Source organism: Gopherus evgoodei, chromosome 7 (assembly GCF_007399415.2).
Source record: "Gopherus evgoodei ecotype Sinaloan lineage chromosome 7, rGopEvg1_v1.p, whole genome shotgun sequence".
NCBI lineage: Eukaryota > Metazoa > Chordata > Testudines > Testudinidae > Gopherus > Gopherus evgoodei.
The window spans coordinates 77,286,373-77,302,764 of record NC_044328.1 but is presented as its reverse complement, the minus strand read 5'-3'; the positions used below and the strand labels follow the sequence as shown (position 1 = coordinate 77,302,764).

At 45.3% G+C, this 16,392-nt stretch overlaps 1 protein-coding gene across 3 annotated transcripts in view; it reads left to right on the top strand.

Annotated features, from left to right (window-relative positions):
- USP4 (ubiquitin specific peptidase 4) overlaps positions 1-12,331 on the top strand; it is a 124,074-nt gene extending 111,743 nt beyond the window's left edge. For 2 of the 3 annotated variants that reach the window (XM_030571277.1, XM_030571280.1), the window contains 5 exons: positions 4,992-5,107; positions 6,050-6,199; positions 7,771-7,874; positions 9,247-9,335; positions 10,228-12,331. In XM_030571277.1, coding sequence (XP_030427137.1) covers positions 4,992-5,107; positions 6,050-6,199; positions 7,771-7,874; positions 9,247-9,335; positions 10,228-10,347 — 579 coding nt within the window. In that variant the 3' untranslated portion in view covers positions 10,348-12,331. The other variant, XM_030571278.1, reaches the window with a different exon arrangement.
- Positions 12,332-16,392: the final 4,061 nt, after the last annotated feature.

Sequence of the window (16,392 nt, the reverse complement as noted above, 5' to 3'; positions counted from 1 at the left end):
TTTTAATAGCCATACATTGGCCAGGAGAGTAGGGGAGCTGAGGGCATTAATATCAGATCCTTCCTATACTTTTTTTATGTGGCTAATGTCTCCCTTTGTCCCCATCCAAATTTTCTTACGAAAGTGGTCTCCACTTTTCATATTAACCAAACAATTTTCTTGCTGACTTTCCCAAAGCCTCACATTAATAAGGGAAAGGAAAGACTGCACACTCTAGACATTAGAAGAGTCTTAGCATTTTATCTGGCGTGGGCTAAATTTTTCAGGTCTTCATTTCAATTGTTTGTTGCATTTGTGCACAGAATGAAGGGCAATGAGGTTTCCACACAAAGGGTTTCATCATGGATACAATTGTATTCACCTGGGTTATCAGTTGGGTAACATGAATCCACCAGAGAGAGTACTGGGTCATTCAGCTAGATCCCAAGCATCCTCTGTGGCATTTTTGGCTCACATGCCCATATTAGACATTTGTAAAGCAGAAACCTGGTCATCATGTCACTTGTTTGCCTCTCACTATGCAATCTCTCAAACTCTAGAGATGCTAAATTTGGACAAGTGGTCCTCCAATCCTTGTTGAAATAGACTCCACATCCACCTCCACATGGGACTGCTTGTGAGTCACCGACAGTGGAATGGACATGTGCAATCACTTGAAAAAGAAAAAAAACAGTTACTAAACTTACCATAGTTCTGGTACATTTTGCCACAGCATTGCACTGGCGTTCATGTTTGAATAGTTATCTGTGATGATCCTTTAATTGCCTCTGAGCCTGTTTTCCCTGTCAGCTTGGGTCTCCAGAACCCTGCCTTGTTAAGCCAGACATGCTAGCCTGCTGCAACACAAACTCAGGTCTGGTCCATGCCCCCAAAGCTTCAGACTTTAACCAAAAACTGCTCAGCAGGTCACCTATCTCCAGCACTCAGACACCTTGCTCCCAGTGGGATCCAAACCCCAAATAAATCCATTTTACTCTGTATAAAACTTATACAGGGTAAAATCATAAACTGTCCACCCTCTATAACACTGATAGAGAGAGATGCACAGCTGTTAGCTCCCCCTGGTATTAATCACTTACTCTGAGTTAATTAATAAACAAAAGTGATTTTATTAAGAATAAAAAGTAGAATTTAAGTGTTTTCAAGTAATAACAGACAATAAAGTAAGTCACCAAGCAAAACTAAAGCAAAACCACACAAGTCTGAGCCTAATACGTTAAGCAACTGATTACAGGTAAAATCTCAGCCTCAGAGATGTTCCAATAAGCTTCTTTCACAGACTAGACTCCTTCCTAGTCTGGGCCCAATCCTTTCTCCTGGTACAGTCCTTGTTAGCTCCAGCAGACATCTTAGGTGGAAACTAGGGGTGTTCTCATGACTGGCAGCCCCCTTTGTTCTGTTATACCCCTTTTTGTATCTTTGACACAAGACGGGAATCTTTTGTCTCTCTGGGTCCCCACCCCTCCTCCTAAATGGAAAAGCACCATTCCAGTGTCAGGTGATATGTTCACATGTCCTGTGAGATCCCAGCCTTCATTCTTCCAGGGCTGGCCCGCATGCACCCAGGAAGGTTTGCAAGTAAACAGATCATTTACAATCAGTTGTCCTAGTGAATGGGAGCCATCAAGCTTCCAAATCACCATTAATGGCCCACACCTTGCATAATTACAGTAGGAGCTCAGAGTTATACTTCATATTTCCAGCTTCAGATATAAGAATGATACATACAAATAGGAGGAATATATTCAGTAGATTATAAGCTTTGTAATGATATCTTACAAGAGACCTTTTGCATAAAGCACATTCCAGTTACATCATATTCACACTTATAAGCATATTTCCATAAACATATGGAGTGCAATGTCACACTCTGTGTGGGGCCTGGGTAGCCTTATATATAGTTATGGGTTATTTTAACCAGTTACCCACCCAAAGTGAGGTTTACACCTACTTTACTGTGTGAGAATTCAGCTCCCAAGGTTGATTACAGCAGCAATAGAAGTGGGACTTTGTGGTGTACAGCAGAGTTGACACAGTGCTCTGTCTCTGGTAATTACTTTTACTTCAACCAAACAACAATACGTGCTGCAGTCTGGTGAAGGAGAGAGAGACCAACACAGAACTGTCAGTATTTGCATTATTCACACCATGGCTTGTGGGAAAACTCAGTGTTAGCCCTCATTCTCATCATCATCCTTACCACCAGTGGTTGTCATCCTGGTGTCTTCCCCCTGCAAGGCATGCAGGCAGGGATACAGCTTAGATAATGGGCTAATGCCGACACCCACGAAATTCATATTTATTTATGAAGGTTTTAACTCCTTTTCCTTATTTGAATTTCCACAGTCTTCTACTTTCCAGATGTTCTGTTTTTCACAGGCTAACTTGTTAATGAGTGTAAGGGGAACTCGTATTTACCTCACCTTATCAACATGGTAACAGGCAGTTATCTTAAGGAATTCTCTATCATTTCGCCCTCCCTCCCAAACATAGACTAGGCTCAGCAGGTTTATTATTAATTTACTTATGCGAACTTATCTTTTTATTATAGTTAACTTATCCCAAGGCCTAAAATAAGCTGTAGGACTAAGTCCTAGGCCTTGGCCAAGCTACATGTCTTAAAGGCCTGAGGCCTGTAGGCCCTATGTTACAACATAAACATTCACCTCTATATCCCAAGTACACCTGATACCTTTATCCTTGGCTATAACTGTCTTTGTTCCTAAACATGTGCCCTTGCATTTGGCTGTATTAAAGCATGTATTGTTGGATTCCACCTGACTCACCAGGAGTTCTGAACACTTTATTTGTGACTTGTGCTCATGATTATTTACCACTCCACCAGTTCTTGTATCATGTGCATACTTTATCAGCAGTGATTTTATTTTAATTCTTGATAGAAATACTAAATAACACTGAGTCAAGAACTAATCTCTGCATAACCCCACTAGTATTTAATTCCCCCAGTAGTTAATTCCTTATTAACAGCACACTTTGAGATCTGTCAGACAGATTGTAATCGATTTAACACAGGCCATATTAATTTTGCATAACATTAGTTTTTTATTTTGAATGCCATACAGTGTAAGTTGAACTCCTTACAAAGTCTGAGTATATTAGATCAGCACAGTTACCTTTTTCAACCAGACTTGGAATCTTGTCAAAGAGCAATATCAAGTTTGCCAATACCTGTTGTCCAGGAGACCATGTTGATTGGTATTAATTTATATTTCTGTTCTTTAACTCTATTGACAGGACTGTCAGCCATTTCACTGTTTTGCCTAGGATCAGTGTCAGGTTAACTGACCTAAAGTTACCAACATCATTTCAGCTGCCCCTTTTTAAATACTGGCAAAACTCTGGGTTTGCTGTAACCCTCTGGAACTTCCTCAGCTTTCCAAAACTTGTTAAACATTAATAACCAAGCTCCTTTCCCAACCCCTTTAAAATTTTTCTGACAATTATCCAGACAAAATGTTTAACTTTAATAGTAGATACTGTTCAGCATTCTCCTTAGCAACTGTCATATGATATTGATATGTTGTTCATACTGGATCCAAATACAGAACAGAAATATTTATTAAACACATCTTTTTCTGCTTCATTATTGACAATATTTCCCTTTAGTAATGGACCTAAAGAGTTAGACCATTGCTAGGATTGCTTTTGTTCCTGATATATTTATAAATGCCTTAACCATACTGGCTATAGATATTTTGTTGATATACCTTTAGGTTCAGTCATTAATTGCTTGTGTTTCTTAACTTCTTATTGCTATTCAGCTCCTTTTCCTCATTTATGTAATGATTTTTGGTTTTAGTTTTATTGCTGCTTTCATGTTACTCTTAACCAAGACAAGGCAGGTGAGGCAGTATCTTTTATTGGACTAATGTTGTCTCACCTTCCTTGTCTCTCTAGTATCCTGGGATCGACAAGCCTACAATAACAGTCTTAACCAAGATGACTTATTAATCAACAGCCTTTTTATCTGATAAGGAATTGTAAATTTTTGGGGAAGCAAGTGAAATGTTCTTAAACAATCTCCAGCTTTCATTCATAATTCTCTATTTACATTTTTCCTCCCAGTCAATTCAGCAAATTAATTTTGGCTTTGAGAAATTGGCCACTTGAAAGCTGTTATATGTATGTAACTAGTTTAGTGTTTTCTGTTTGCTCAACACAAATGTAACCAGCTCTCAATCACTTATACCTGGACAGCCACTACTTTTTAGGTCAGTGATCAAATTCTTTGTCAGAATGAGATTTCCTATAGAGTCACGCTCTGGGAGCAACATTTCCTGTGTTACAAATGTTAGAAACTCCAAAGATGTTTCACGAGTGTATGGCCCCTTCTGTAATTCAATGTTGTTTTTTTCTCCAGATAATAAATGCACATCCTTTTCTCTGGTCTTATCTGATGATCTGTAATAGACTGCTGCCAGTAACCTATCTGGTTAATAGATTTTAAGATCAGAGTGGACAATTATGATTGTCCTATTGTACTTATTTGTTTCCCCCTTCCTTGCCCTTTTTTTGTCTCTTGTTGTACAATAAGATTGTTAGCTGTTCAGAGCAGGGACTATCTTTTTCTTCTCTGTTTATGAACATCTGACAAAATTTCTTTCTGCTTTAGGGCTAACTTCAGCTGTAAACACCCTCATGCAAGAAACTCTCTTTATTAATTACCTCTATAAAATGCTTTGCACAGCTGTGAGCAATAGAGATTGTGGGTATTGATGTTGGTGTTTTGGGCGGAAAGAAAGAGGCTGGCTGCCTACATCCAGGAAAGGATGGATTGTCAAACAGTCATCACTGGAGCAGGAGAGGAATGGGGAGGGTTCATTTTGAAGATAAAAAAGCAATGGCAGGGAACTGTATTGGGATGGGACACACATAACCTGTATAGGGGCATGGGAAGGTGGTTCCAGATGCCTAGGATGACCATAATCATTTTCAGGATACAAAGGGTTAACATGCATCCTTTTTGGTAGGCATTTGAAAAGGATGAAAGTATGTTACAGTCACAGAAGAAGAAAACTACTGTCGCTCTTAAAGACTGTATAGAACTCTTTACTACAATGGAAACGCTTGGTGAACATGACCCTTGGTAAGTTTACCACCCAGCTGTTTGGCAGACATATTACTTGGACTGTCTTTATATATACTATAAAATAACAAGATTGTTTGGGTAAAGGTTTCCCCACACTATTCTTTCTGAGCATCTTACTATCCTATCCCTGTCCCCACAGCCACAGCTCTGCCACTGCACCTCAGTCCTCAGCAGCAAGAGAAGGAATGTTACCTTAACAAAAACAAAACCCAATTACTCTGTTGCCTTTAAAAAGCTGCTGTAGTTATTATTCTTAGGCTCTGTGTAGTTCTGCCACCTCAGGCTTGATCTTTAGCACTCATGCTGTTGAAGTCCTAACACCCCACCCTGTATGGTTCTCTCACTGTACCTCATTTATTACCAGATGGAAGCAGGCTGACCTAGTGCTCTCTAACACAATACTACATTTGTTCTGATGCTCCAGTGAAACTGACAAAATGTCTTCCCTTCAGAAACTTGGAAATCTAGCCACTTTCACTCTGTCACTTGGGGAGGGAGGAACAGAGGGGAGGATTGGAAAGGAAGCAAATAAGGACAGAAGACAAGACAGGAAGAGGACAGTGGGGAAAAACGTCCTGAAAATACAGTGCTGCAGGAGTTTTTCTTACAGCTCATCTTGGCTCCTGCATTCTCTTAGAAGAGGAGAGAGATACTGAGCAACGGCATTTGGGTAGCAGTAGGTGGGGACATGGTGAGTGCCTGAAGGCGGGTGGGAGGATGTACTGGGGGAAGAAGAGATTGAATATGTGAGGAAAAATCAGAGTGATGTTCCAAAGCCTATTTAAAAAAAAAAAAAAGACAAAGTTGACTACAGCCTGGGATAGTGATAGGCATTTTATATGTTAATCAAAAAAAGATGGTTTGTAAAAGGGGTTTGAGACCCTTGGATAGAAGGCAGATATCAAAGGTGTTTCATGCGTCTTTATACTCCTTTCTCAGGTACTGCCCTAAGTGCAAGAAGCATCAGCAGGCCACAAAGAAGTTTGATCTATGGTCTTTGCCCAGGATTTTGGTGGTGCATTTAAAACGCTTCTCGTACAGCAGATACTGGAGGGATAAACTTGACACTGTGGTTGAATTCCCCATCAGGTAAGGTTCTTTACCAGCAAGTCATAACTGGACAGAACAAGAAACTCCACTTTTGATGTAGCAATTGTATGGGCGCCTCATTGGAGACATAGCTCAGGATAGGATTCTGCCTCCAGAGCCACAAGCCAGTAAACCTCAGTGAAGCTCTGGTAATAGTCTAGGGAAAGGGGGTGCTACCTGCAGCTGTGATACTTGGAGCTATGACTCTGCAGAGCTCCTGAGCTTAGCAAGGATGGGCCTGGCCACTATTTGGCTAGAATGCTGCTGAGAAAATCTGGTGTTGCAGAAAGTGGGATTGGTGATTCATCGTCTTTACAATTCCCTCAGAGTCAGTTTTGAACCGTGTCCCAGCAGACCCTGAACGCTTTTGTCCTTTAAAGATCCTAAGACAATTTTCATGAGAGTCAGGGTGGAGAGTGTTGGCAACAGCGTGTCCAGGCCAAGTTCTACGCCGGAGATTTCTATGCTGCTTAACCTCCCCTGCAGCTTCACTGAATATTCTTTCCTTCCCTTCACCAGCTGTGTAGATTCTCTAGGATTTCCAGTTCAGTGTTACCGCTACTTAAACAGTAGTGTGCAGCACTTGGGGAAAAAAAGGTGCTTTGTGAGGTATGAAAGTTGTTCATCTGGCAAAGCATAGCAAAGTCCTCTTTGGGTAATAGTATCTGTGTCCTGGAAGCAGGTATGGTACATACCTGGAGATCCTTTTTGGAAGTCAGGTATCAGTGTTTTTTCTGATCTCTGGAATAATGCTCCTGGAATGGGTCGCTGGCAGGCGTTGAACCTGACACCTCTGGATCTAAAAGCATGAGCCTCTTACTATAGTAGACTCTCTACGTAGCTGTAAGTACTTTGACCCATCAACCTTTTCCCCAATCGGAGATATTGCAGATTATGTATTCCTTACAACACCCGATCTTAAACTGAACTTCACACCCTCGATAATCTGTATGTTATTCACTGATAACCAGAAACTTCTATGCTTAAACTCTGTACCGTTCACTTTTTTTAAACATCATCTTAATAAAATTTTTAAATCTGCCCTTTAGAGGAGGATGGAGCCATGCTGTTAGTGTGGATTACGTGTATGTTGCATGACCATCAGTGTCGTCCCTCTGCATCCTCTACCAAGAGAAGGCCTTGCACTCATCCATACATCTCAAACACTACCATCCACTGCAGGACATAGGCCTACCCAGTGCTGCTCCAATCCCTCATATGGAAGAGCTTGACTTCTTCATGCTTGTTTTACGTTGATTGTTTTTGGCATGGCACTTAGCCATCCTCTCTCACTAACCACACAACAACACTTGTGTTTGCCAGTGACCATCATTCCTGACTGCTTGAGCAAACAAACTGGCTGATGCCATCCATATTACAGCTGCCTAAGGGGGTGACATCAGTGGCTTGTGGGTCAAATAGGTCATTAATAATTAAAAAGGGACAAACAGCATTGACTGAAGCAGGTTAGCCCTCGGCTGTTTACAATGATTCATTATTACTAGGCCTTTCTCTTATTATGTACAATAATAATTGTGTACAATAACAATGTGTTCTTACTTTTTTCTCAGGGATTTGAGCATGTCTGAGTTTGTCTGTGACCCAGCAGCTGATCCGTATGTGTATGACCTCATTGCAGTGTCCAATCACTATGGAGCTATGGGAGTAGGCCACTGTGAGTAACTACCTGTCTGTTCTTTATCTGCAGGTGGATGGGAGGGCTGTGTGCGTATGGGAAAATCGTTGTCGGGAGAGCAGTGACTCTCTCTCCGGGGGGTGGGGACTCATGATGGATGGGCACTAGTGGGGCTGCAAGTTGCTCAATCCGTCCCTATGTTTCACAGCTGTGGTTCTGCCCTGAAAGCCAAGGGAGCAAATTCATTCAGAGTTTACAGCGCCCACTCCCTTACCCCCTTGGCGGTCTATGGATTGATTGCATCCCTGTAAGGAGGTAGGCAGTAAAAGATGTGCTCCACCCCATTTAAATCTCATCAGCAACAGGGAGCAGCTAGCCATTCTATAGGTGGGCTGCTGCATCCACACTGGGATCTGGCCACTGTGGAGGGCGGGGCCTTGGCTAATGAAGAAATTAGGATGGTTGATAGGACTGGTTGGAAAGCTGTTTGGGCAGCATTAAACTTCAATGCTGAGATCACAACAAATGTAATTTTCAGCTGTAGTTTCCTGTGCGCCTTCTGTGTTTTATTGGACACGTTCTGGTAAACAGTAGAGCTGTTAACCATTAAAATAGGAATAAGAATATACTGTGCAATGAAACTAGTTGGTAACACTGCTTCTGGAACCTGAATTTCTGCTGTTCCTCACTCTGGTGCTTAGTGTGCAATGTGGTGCATTGTTTAGCTTTTTGCATTTATATTGTCCTTTCTTAAAAAAAAGAGAGAGAGAAATGATATGGAAGGACTTGTCTTGTGGTGCTTGGGAATGCCTTACTGTGTAGGGATGTGGCTGGCATTTCCAGTGGAGGCTGTACATTCCTTCCACTAGCTAATGCTCACATCTGTGTACAGCTCCTGTAAACTTAAGAAAGCTCTCTATTGCACATGGTCAATGCTCTGTGAGGCTGAGAGCAGGATGAAATTTAGCAGGATTCAAAACAAGATTGGCCTTCTGTTTGTGCAACCAGGAAAACCACAGTTAGCATTAGATTAGGATTATTTTAAAATATAAATTTGGAGTGGGTATAAACCCTCTGCTCCAGAGCAAAAGCCAACCACTGACTGAAAGATCAAAGAGAAATTTAAGTTTCTTACACCCCCCTCCTGAAGCATTTAGGATGGGCCACTGTTTAGAATAGGATTGTGGACTAGATGGACCTAGCCTCTGATCCACTATGTTCCAGTGTTACTGATATCGCTTCTGAGCAATGAAACCCAAGCTCCAACCTCTTTCTCTTTCCCCGCACACTTACTTTGTACCTTTTTATAGATGGAGTTATCAGAACTGAGTGTGATCGGGGTATTACAGTTATACTAGTGAGCCCCCTACCTTACTGCTGAATGTAGATAGCCACTCTGTTTGTGTGACAGATACTGCATATGCAAAGAACAAAGTGAATGGCAAATGGTACTACTTTGATGACAGCAGTGTATCAGTGGCTTCTGAAGATCAAATAGTGGTGAGTACTTGGACTTAGACTAATTCAAGATGGGGGAAATCCCCAGATATAAAACCCAGGAGCATGATGGGATGGACCGAAATGTTTTCTGCCTCTTAATCAAATCATCATAAATACAGGCTAGAATCTGCTGTGAGTTGAGGTCAGGTTCAAGCTGACGATGCTGTGAAGGAGCAGATGACTTTCATGGAATCATCGAATATCAGGGTTGTAAGGGACCTCAGGAGGTCATCTAGTCCAACCCCCCTGCTCAAAGCAGGACCAGTCCCCAGACAGATTTTTGCCCCAGATCCCTAAATGGCCCCCTCAGGGATTGAATTCACAACCCTGGGTTTAGCAGACTAATGCTCAGACCACTGAGCTATCTCTCCCGGCCTCCACGTTGTGCTGCTGAGGTTGCTCTATGCATTTTGGAATGGGTCGAACGTCCCTTCCTGCATGAAGAGCCATTGGCGGGGATTTTCTTTTGTTACAAGATCATCTCTGCAAAGATTCTGTAGTTAAGGTTCCTGCTAATACACCTTTGTGTGTAGGGGCTGGCTTCTCAGAGCAAAGCCTGAATGGCTTGCCTCTGAGCCTGATAGGCTACAGCCTTCCCAGGATCCCCAGGCTGCACAGACAGTGGGGAAGAGAGGGCACTAAGGTGATATGAAAGCATTTCCTGGATTGTTTCTCTTGTTTTAGATATTGAAGCTCCATTAATCTCTACATACAGCCTATATTACAGGCCATGCTTCCCTCTAGGCCTCCAGCCTCCACGTGAGGCAGAGAAGTACTGAGCTGGCCTATTGGGAGTCTGCGATAGGTTATCTCCTGCATCACCAGCTTTCCAGAATTGTGCTTCGTGGATGGTTTCTTTTCCTCAGATTGGTTTTCTTTCCTTGTTTGGCAGACAAAAGCTGCATATGTGCTATTCTATCAGCAACGGGACAGCAAGCAGCACGTAGCCCCGTCTCTGCCTGCAGAAAGTGAGCTGGCACTGGAAGAGTGTGACGGCATGGATACCAACTGAGCCCAGCCTGCTGCGCTTAGACTGTTCGGTAGAGTTCTTTGTTTGACGCCACGTCTGAAGCATCTGAGAATTGCTGTTCTGCCTTCAGTAGGATTCTCAAGCAGGAAATCTAGTGTTGAGGGTTTAGTACCCGGTGTTGTAAGATAGCACTGGGGAGCCAAGAATGAGCTGACATGGGGTATCTAGAGGCCAAAAATTACATATATCAAAGCTTCAATAAAATTGTAAATCTGGCTAGACTGTGTGGCTGGAGCTGGGGAAGGAGAGGCTTGGGCTGGGCTAGTTGTGGGGCTGGAGCTGGTGTCTGGGGCGGAGAGGGTGACTGCAGGGTGTTGCAGAGATAAGAGAGGTGTCATTTAGGCATGAACACTACTCCTGTGGTGTGTCTGACAGCTCTGTGCGTAGCTGTCAGGCCCAGTCCACATTTTCTCTGTCTAATCCCATCAACTTTAGTGTCCGGAATTCCTGCTACGGCTCCAGCAGTGCCTCTTTCACACTCCCTGGTCCACATGGCCACAGCTCCTGGTGTCTCTTCTTCTTTCTGCTTTTGCACCTTTTTTTCCTGTGCCGAGCAGCTGGGTGCATTTGCTCTGGTCCCTGTATGCTGGTGACATCTTTGACTATTCTGGGCAGCTGAGCCATGGGCCTTTCCTACATTCAGACATATCATTTTGGTCCCAAAAAAGTAGGAAGTTCATTGGAAATGAAATGCAGCACCCCTGGCCATTGGTGCATGGAGAGAGCTATACTCTGATTGCAAAATATACACACTCCTATGTGTATGATAGAGTTTCAGCTCTGGCTCCTGCTGTTAGCACTATCACAGGGTGAGGTCTCAGCCTTTGAGACCCTAAATTCAGTCAGGTCTTGTCCTATTCATTCATATTCCACAGTCCTTTGTGCCAGTTCCCATGGAAACCTGCTGATGATCCCTAGAATGACAACCCTCCAATTGAGTTTGTCCCCTTCCCCCACACCCTTGTGAAACCATGGGGGGTTCTGTGCACCAATGATCACTGCTTCCGTGTGATCTCCACAGCTGCTGTATAGACAGCCTTACATACCACTCCCCCAGATGCTAATTCTTTCCAGGAGCTGGCCCAGTCAGAAAGTGGCCTCACTCCAGTCCAGCCCTCCCCAGTGCTAACTCTTCCCTTTCCCCACTGCTGTCCACACTGGTTCCATGCCACTGCCACCCCATACAGGCACTGCCAGCTGCCCAGGCCTCCCACTATTTTATTTCCTAGAAGTGAAGGAGGTGGGGGGAGGGAGAGAAGGCACCATGTGGGAACGCAGTACAGGATTAAAGCTGCATTCGCGAGGCTTGCTGTAAAGGAGAAGGGAGCTGCTGTGTCCCCAGCCCTCAGGTTAGCATTGCTCTGCTGCTCTGCAGAGCGGCTCTTTTAAAGCACTGAGGTTTGAGTTGTGTAGCTCAGAATTGCTGATACTTCTGCTGTTTGGTTCTTGGTTTGTTTGGGTTTTTACACCTGGCTTAAGTGGATATTATGTTTCTTTTCTGTCCCCCTCACTAGGGGCTAAGTTTAAACTGTAGCACTGCACTGGGTTTTTTGTTTAGCATCTTTGATTGTGGGGTTTCCACCCTTTTAAAGTAAAAATTTGGGGAGACAGTGGGGAAAAGGTAAGAAAAGATCCTGTTAAAAATGAAGAACAATATAATGTAACAAATGTGGTTCCCTTTCTATATTGACACAAGAAACCTTCCCATTTTCCTTTGTATGGTCAGACTGAAAAGGCATCCATCCGGCTGAAGGCTGATTCTTGGATGCTGAATTGAAATCTCTTCTCATATACTGCAGTTAAAAGGGTGACAGGAATCTGACCTTCTCCTCTGCCTGTCAGCTGATTGGGTTCTGATTGGTGTGTACATTCTGTATAATGTCAAATCTGCTTTTAGACTGGCACTTTGTAAGTGACCTGGCTTTATTGTACAAAGAGGAAATAAAGAAGAGTGGTTTGCACTGAATTGGGACTTTCTAGTGTTGTCAACCTTGCTTCTCTGAATTCGGATCAGAATGAATAGGACACAGGCTAATTCACAAGGGACTGCCCCTGGGAGGAGACTGAAAGGCAGGAGGGGATTACTGATACCACAAGGAGTTCCAGCTTATCTCCTACTTACTGATCCCCCAAGCACAGGTGGCCCACATTAAGTGCACACACTGCTACCATAAGAATGACCATATGAGGTCAGACCAAAGGTCCATGTAGCCCAGTATCTTCCATCAGTGGCCAATGCCAAGTGCCCCAGAGGGAATGAACGGAACAGGTAATCATCGAGTGATCCATCCTTTGTCAGCCAGCTGCACCAGTTCAGGATCTGTGTGCTTCTGTGCACTGATCTGCACCAGATCGCCAGGAAAAATTCTCATATGCTGTCAGGTTTCATTCCTAGGTTTGGATTGTTGTCACTTCCAGAACAATAAAGGTTTAACTCTCCTATCAAAATGAGGATTTTGCCACAGCCGCCTTACAGTATCGCTAATGCTCCACTGTTGAGAGAGGGTGATTGTGATATTGTGGACTACCATGAAATAATGTCACTAACTCCCTCAGTAACCATGTTGCTACTCAAAAATCAATCATTAGCCCAAACTCATAAGTTCTTAAGCCTTCAAAGAGATCTGCATCTGAGTGCAGAGAGGGATTTGGCTGACTGGTGGTTTCTCCATCAATTTAATATCTGATGGTGGATTTTGGTTTCCATGGCAGTACAAACAATGGCTGCTTCTCACCATCTTAGCCAAATTAACTAAGTCTTGCCTGTCATACTGGACTATTCATAGCCTTTGGGGCAGTGCACCCTCTATTTTTTTAATATGCATGTGCAGAGTGAATTTTGTTATGGGCACCAGTATGGAGGTGACACATCACCTCCATATTGGTGCATATAACACAGTTCATGTGACAGGGATGGGGCTGAGGAGTTCAGAGTGTGAGAGGGGGCTCAGGGCTAGGGCAGAGGATTGGGTGCAGGAGGGTGAGGGTTCCGGCCGGGGGTGGAGCCAGGGACAAGGGATTCAGGGTGCAGGAGGGGGCTTAGGGCTGGGCAGAGGATTGAAGTATGTGGCGAGGTCTGCCGGCTCTGTGATGGGGCTGGGGATGAGGGGCTTGGGGTGCAGGCTGCCCTGGGGCTACAGGGGGGGATGAAAGGACTCCTCCCAGCTCTCCCCGCAGCAGCACCTGGGCTGGGAGAGGAGGATAGGTGCCTCTCCCTGCCACAGCAGCTCTGGGGCTGAGGTTGCAGGAGAGGCGCCTCTTCCCTAGTCGTGGCAGGTCCGAGGCTGGAGGAGAGGCGTCTCTCCCTGTCGCAGCACCGAGCACCCGCACAGCGCTTAATAGGCTGCGACGCGACTGCGCAGCTTAGAGGGAACTTAGCTATGAGGGCTTCCGTAAGGTCTTCTCTACACACAGACTTGCACTGATTATACTTAAACCAAAATCAGTACCCACACAGGAGGTTGCAAGGGATTAGCCAACCTGGTTTAAGAATGGCTTATTTTGGTTTATACCCAGGCTATGTCTACACTGGCAATTGAATGACAAAACTTTTGTCTTTAAGAGGTGTTTAACCCACCTACCCCCCCACCAAGACAAAAGTTTTGCTGCGACAAGCACCAGTATGAATGCAAACGCTGCTCATTGGGGGTGGAAGCTTTTTGTCAGCAGGAGAACTGACAAACAGTGACTACGATTTTTAGCGGCGTGGCTGTAAGCTATGTAGTGTAGACATAACGTAAACCTGTTCCTGATGAACTTCAGCTAAGTCACACTCAACATGCTTTAAAATTGAACTCGGAGCATGCACACTGGTTTGCAACAATATAGCATGCTGCCTTTCAGTAAACTGCCATGACCTAGCGTATACACAAGCCTTTGGTTCCCCAGTTTGATTCTTGCTTGCATAGCCCAGAGATGGGAGAGGTACCAGCTGCCAGCCTGTCTCTGCTTTGAGCATGGGAGTTGCACTCTGTCATCCCTCTGGGAGAGTCTGGCACAGGCTCCAGCCCACTCCCCACAGCCAGGGGGAGTGCTGCCCATCCACAGGGTTTCCCAGGGGGCAGCATGGAGTCTGTGATGGAAGAAGCAACCTCCAGCTGCAGAATACTCTGAATAGGCAGCAGTCCTGGCCTGGATTAATCAGCCTGGTTTAGGAGCCTAGAGCCAGGTCAGCCCCATGCCCCAGAAGATTCTCAAGAAGCCTCACATGTAGGGGCTGTCACGGGCATCCTTCCATTCCTCCTGTCTAGTCTCCAGGGCCTGCTTGCTGCTGCCACTGAAGTGGCAGGGATCAATGGTTTGACCAGATGCACTAATAACGTCTCTTGCTCTCTCCAGACACCCCCTTCAGGGGAAGAAGTCTCTTGGTCAGAGGCAGGGGCTGTCTGCCTGAAGCAGCCACAAGAGTCTTTGAGGAGGATTGCATTAGGCATATATTCTCTGCTCTGGCCACCTCCCCTATAAGAGGAGTGGCACCAAAGGCTTGCCCCTGTTCCTTGGGGACCAAGACCAGGAGGAAGTGCTCCCAGTGCATCCTTTGGCACAAAAGACCCTTGAGCCAGAGCTCATGTCCTGCAGTAGATGGAGAACAATGGCAAATAGAGAGAGGCTGTGGGGGAGCAGTCATGGCCTGATACTGCAGAAGAGCAGCAAGCAGAGCTCCCTTCTGAGAGAACCTCAGGCAGGCAGTGCTGTGGTTTTTGTGTGCAGGTGAACTAGCTTCATAATTAATGCCTTAAATGTGAAACAGGAGTGAGGAGCCCGGTCAGGAAGCCACAGACAGAGTGACGGCAAAGGACTGAGGGTATGGCTAAACCTGCGGCAGCGCTTTGAAGTGCAAGTGTGGTCGCGGCGCCAGTGCTGGGAGAGAGCTCTCCCAGCGCTGCAGGTACTCCACCTCTCCGTGGGGACTGGCTTACAGCGCTGGGAGCTGTGCTCCCAGCGCTGGGGCACTGTTTACACTGGCGCTTTGCAGTGCTGTAACTTGCGCTCAGGAGTGTTTTTTTTTTCACACCCCTGAGTGAGAAAGTTGCAGCGCTGTAAAGCGCCAGTGTAGCCAAGGCCTGAGACACTGTTTGATTATGTGATGGGCTTGCCTGTGATAGCAGGAGATACACATGACCCACGGGCTCCCTTCCAAGCCTGTGTCCCTGTTACATGTGTTGCCATAGTACCTAGAGGCCCCAGCCAAGACACAGTCTCTGCCCTAAAACCCTTTTTCTATTTAGAGAGAGGCAGTGACTGGGCCAAGGTCATGCAGCAGGGCAGAGCTGGGGCCAGAACCCAGGTTTCCTGTGTTCCAGTCCAGTGCACTGATCACTGAACTTTGCTGCCTCTTGTGACACTAATCTTGTGTGCTGGAAGGATGGTGGGGTGAGGGGGATGAGGGAGGATGGTTTGGAAAGATAGTGTAAGAAGAGAGGCCAGGGGATGAGCCCTGGGGTTGCGGTGAGGAGAAGGGTGGAACAGTTGAATTCCCCAAGAATGCTGGAGAAGCAGTTGGAGAGATCAGAGAATTACAGAAAGGACAGAGCCATGGCAAGGATGGGGAGCAGTGAATATGATGAGGACAGGCAGAAGAGGGCACCCAAGGGGTTTGTTGGGGAAGGTTCACTGGTGCCAGAGATGTCCAGGAGCACACAAGACTCGCCGCTGAACTGGAACTCTGCCAGGATTCCTGACCTCTGAGTGCAGATGCAGTGTTCAGCGTCCATTCTTTTATGTTCTAGCACTGGGGCCTCATGTTGGATGGATGTAAGCCTGCTCTACCACTCTCTCATCTTTTCCCTCTGTTGCTTTTTCTTCATCCCTCTCTGCATCAGTATTTCTTCAAGTGCTGTCCCTGTGGGTGCTCCATTCCACGTGAAAGTGCGTCCCGGCGCTGTTGATTGGAGATCTTCGGTAGCAGAGTGCCTGGTTGGGCCGCGCATGCGCAGCTGCTGTCTCACGGAACTGAGGGGGTCGGGCCATGTGTGCACTGAACAGACTCAAACAATGCCCTGAGACAGCAGCTGCGCACATGTGGCC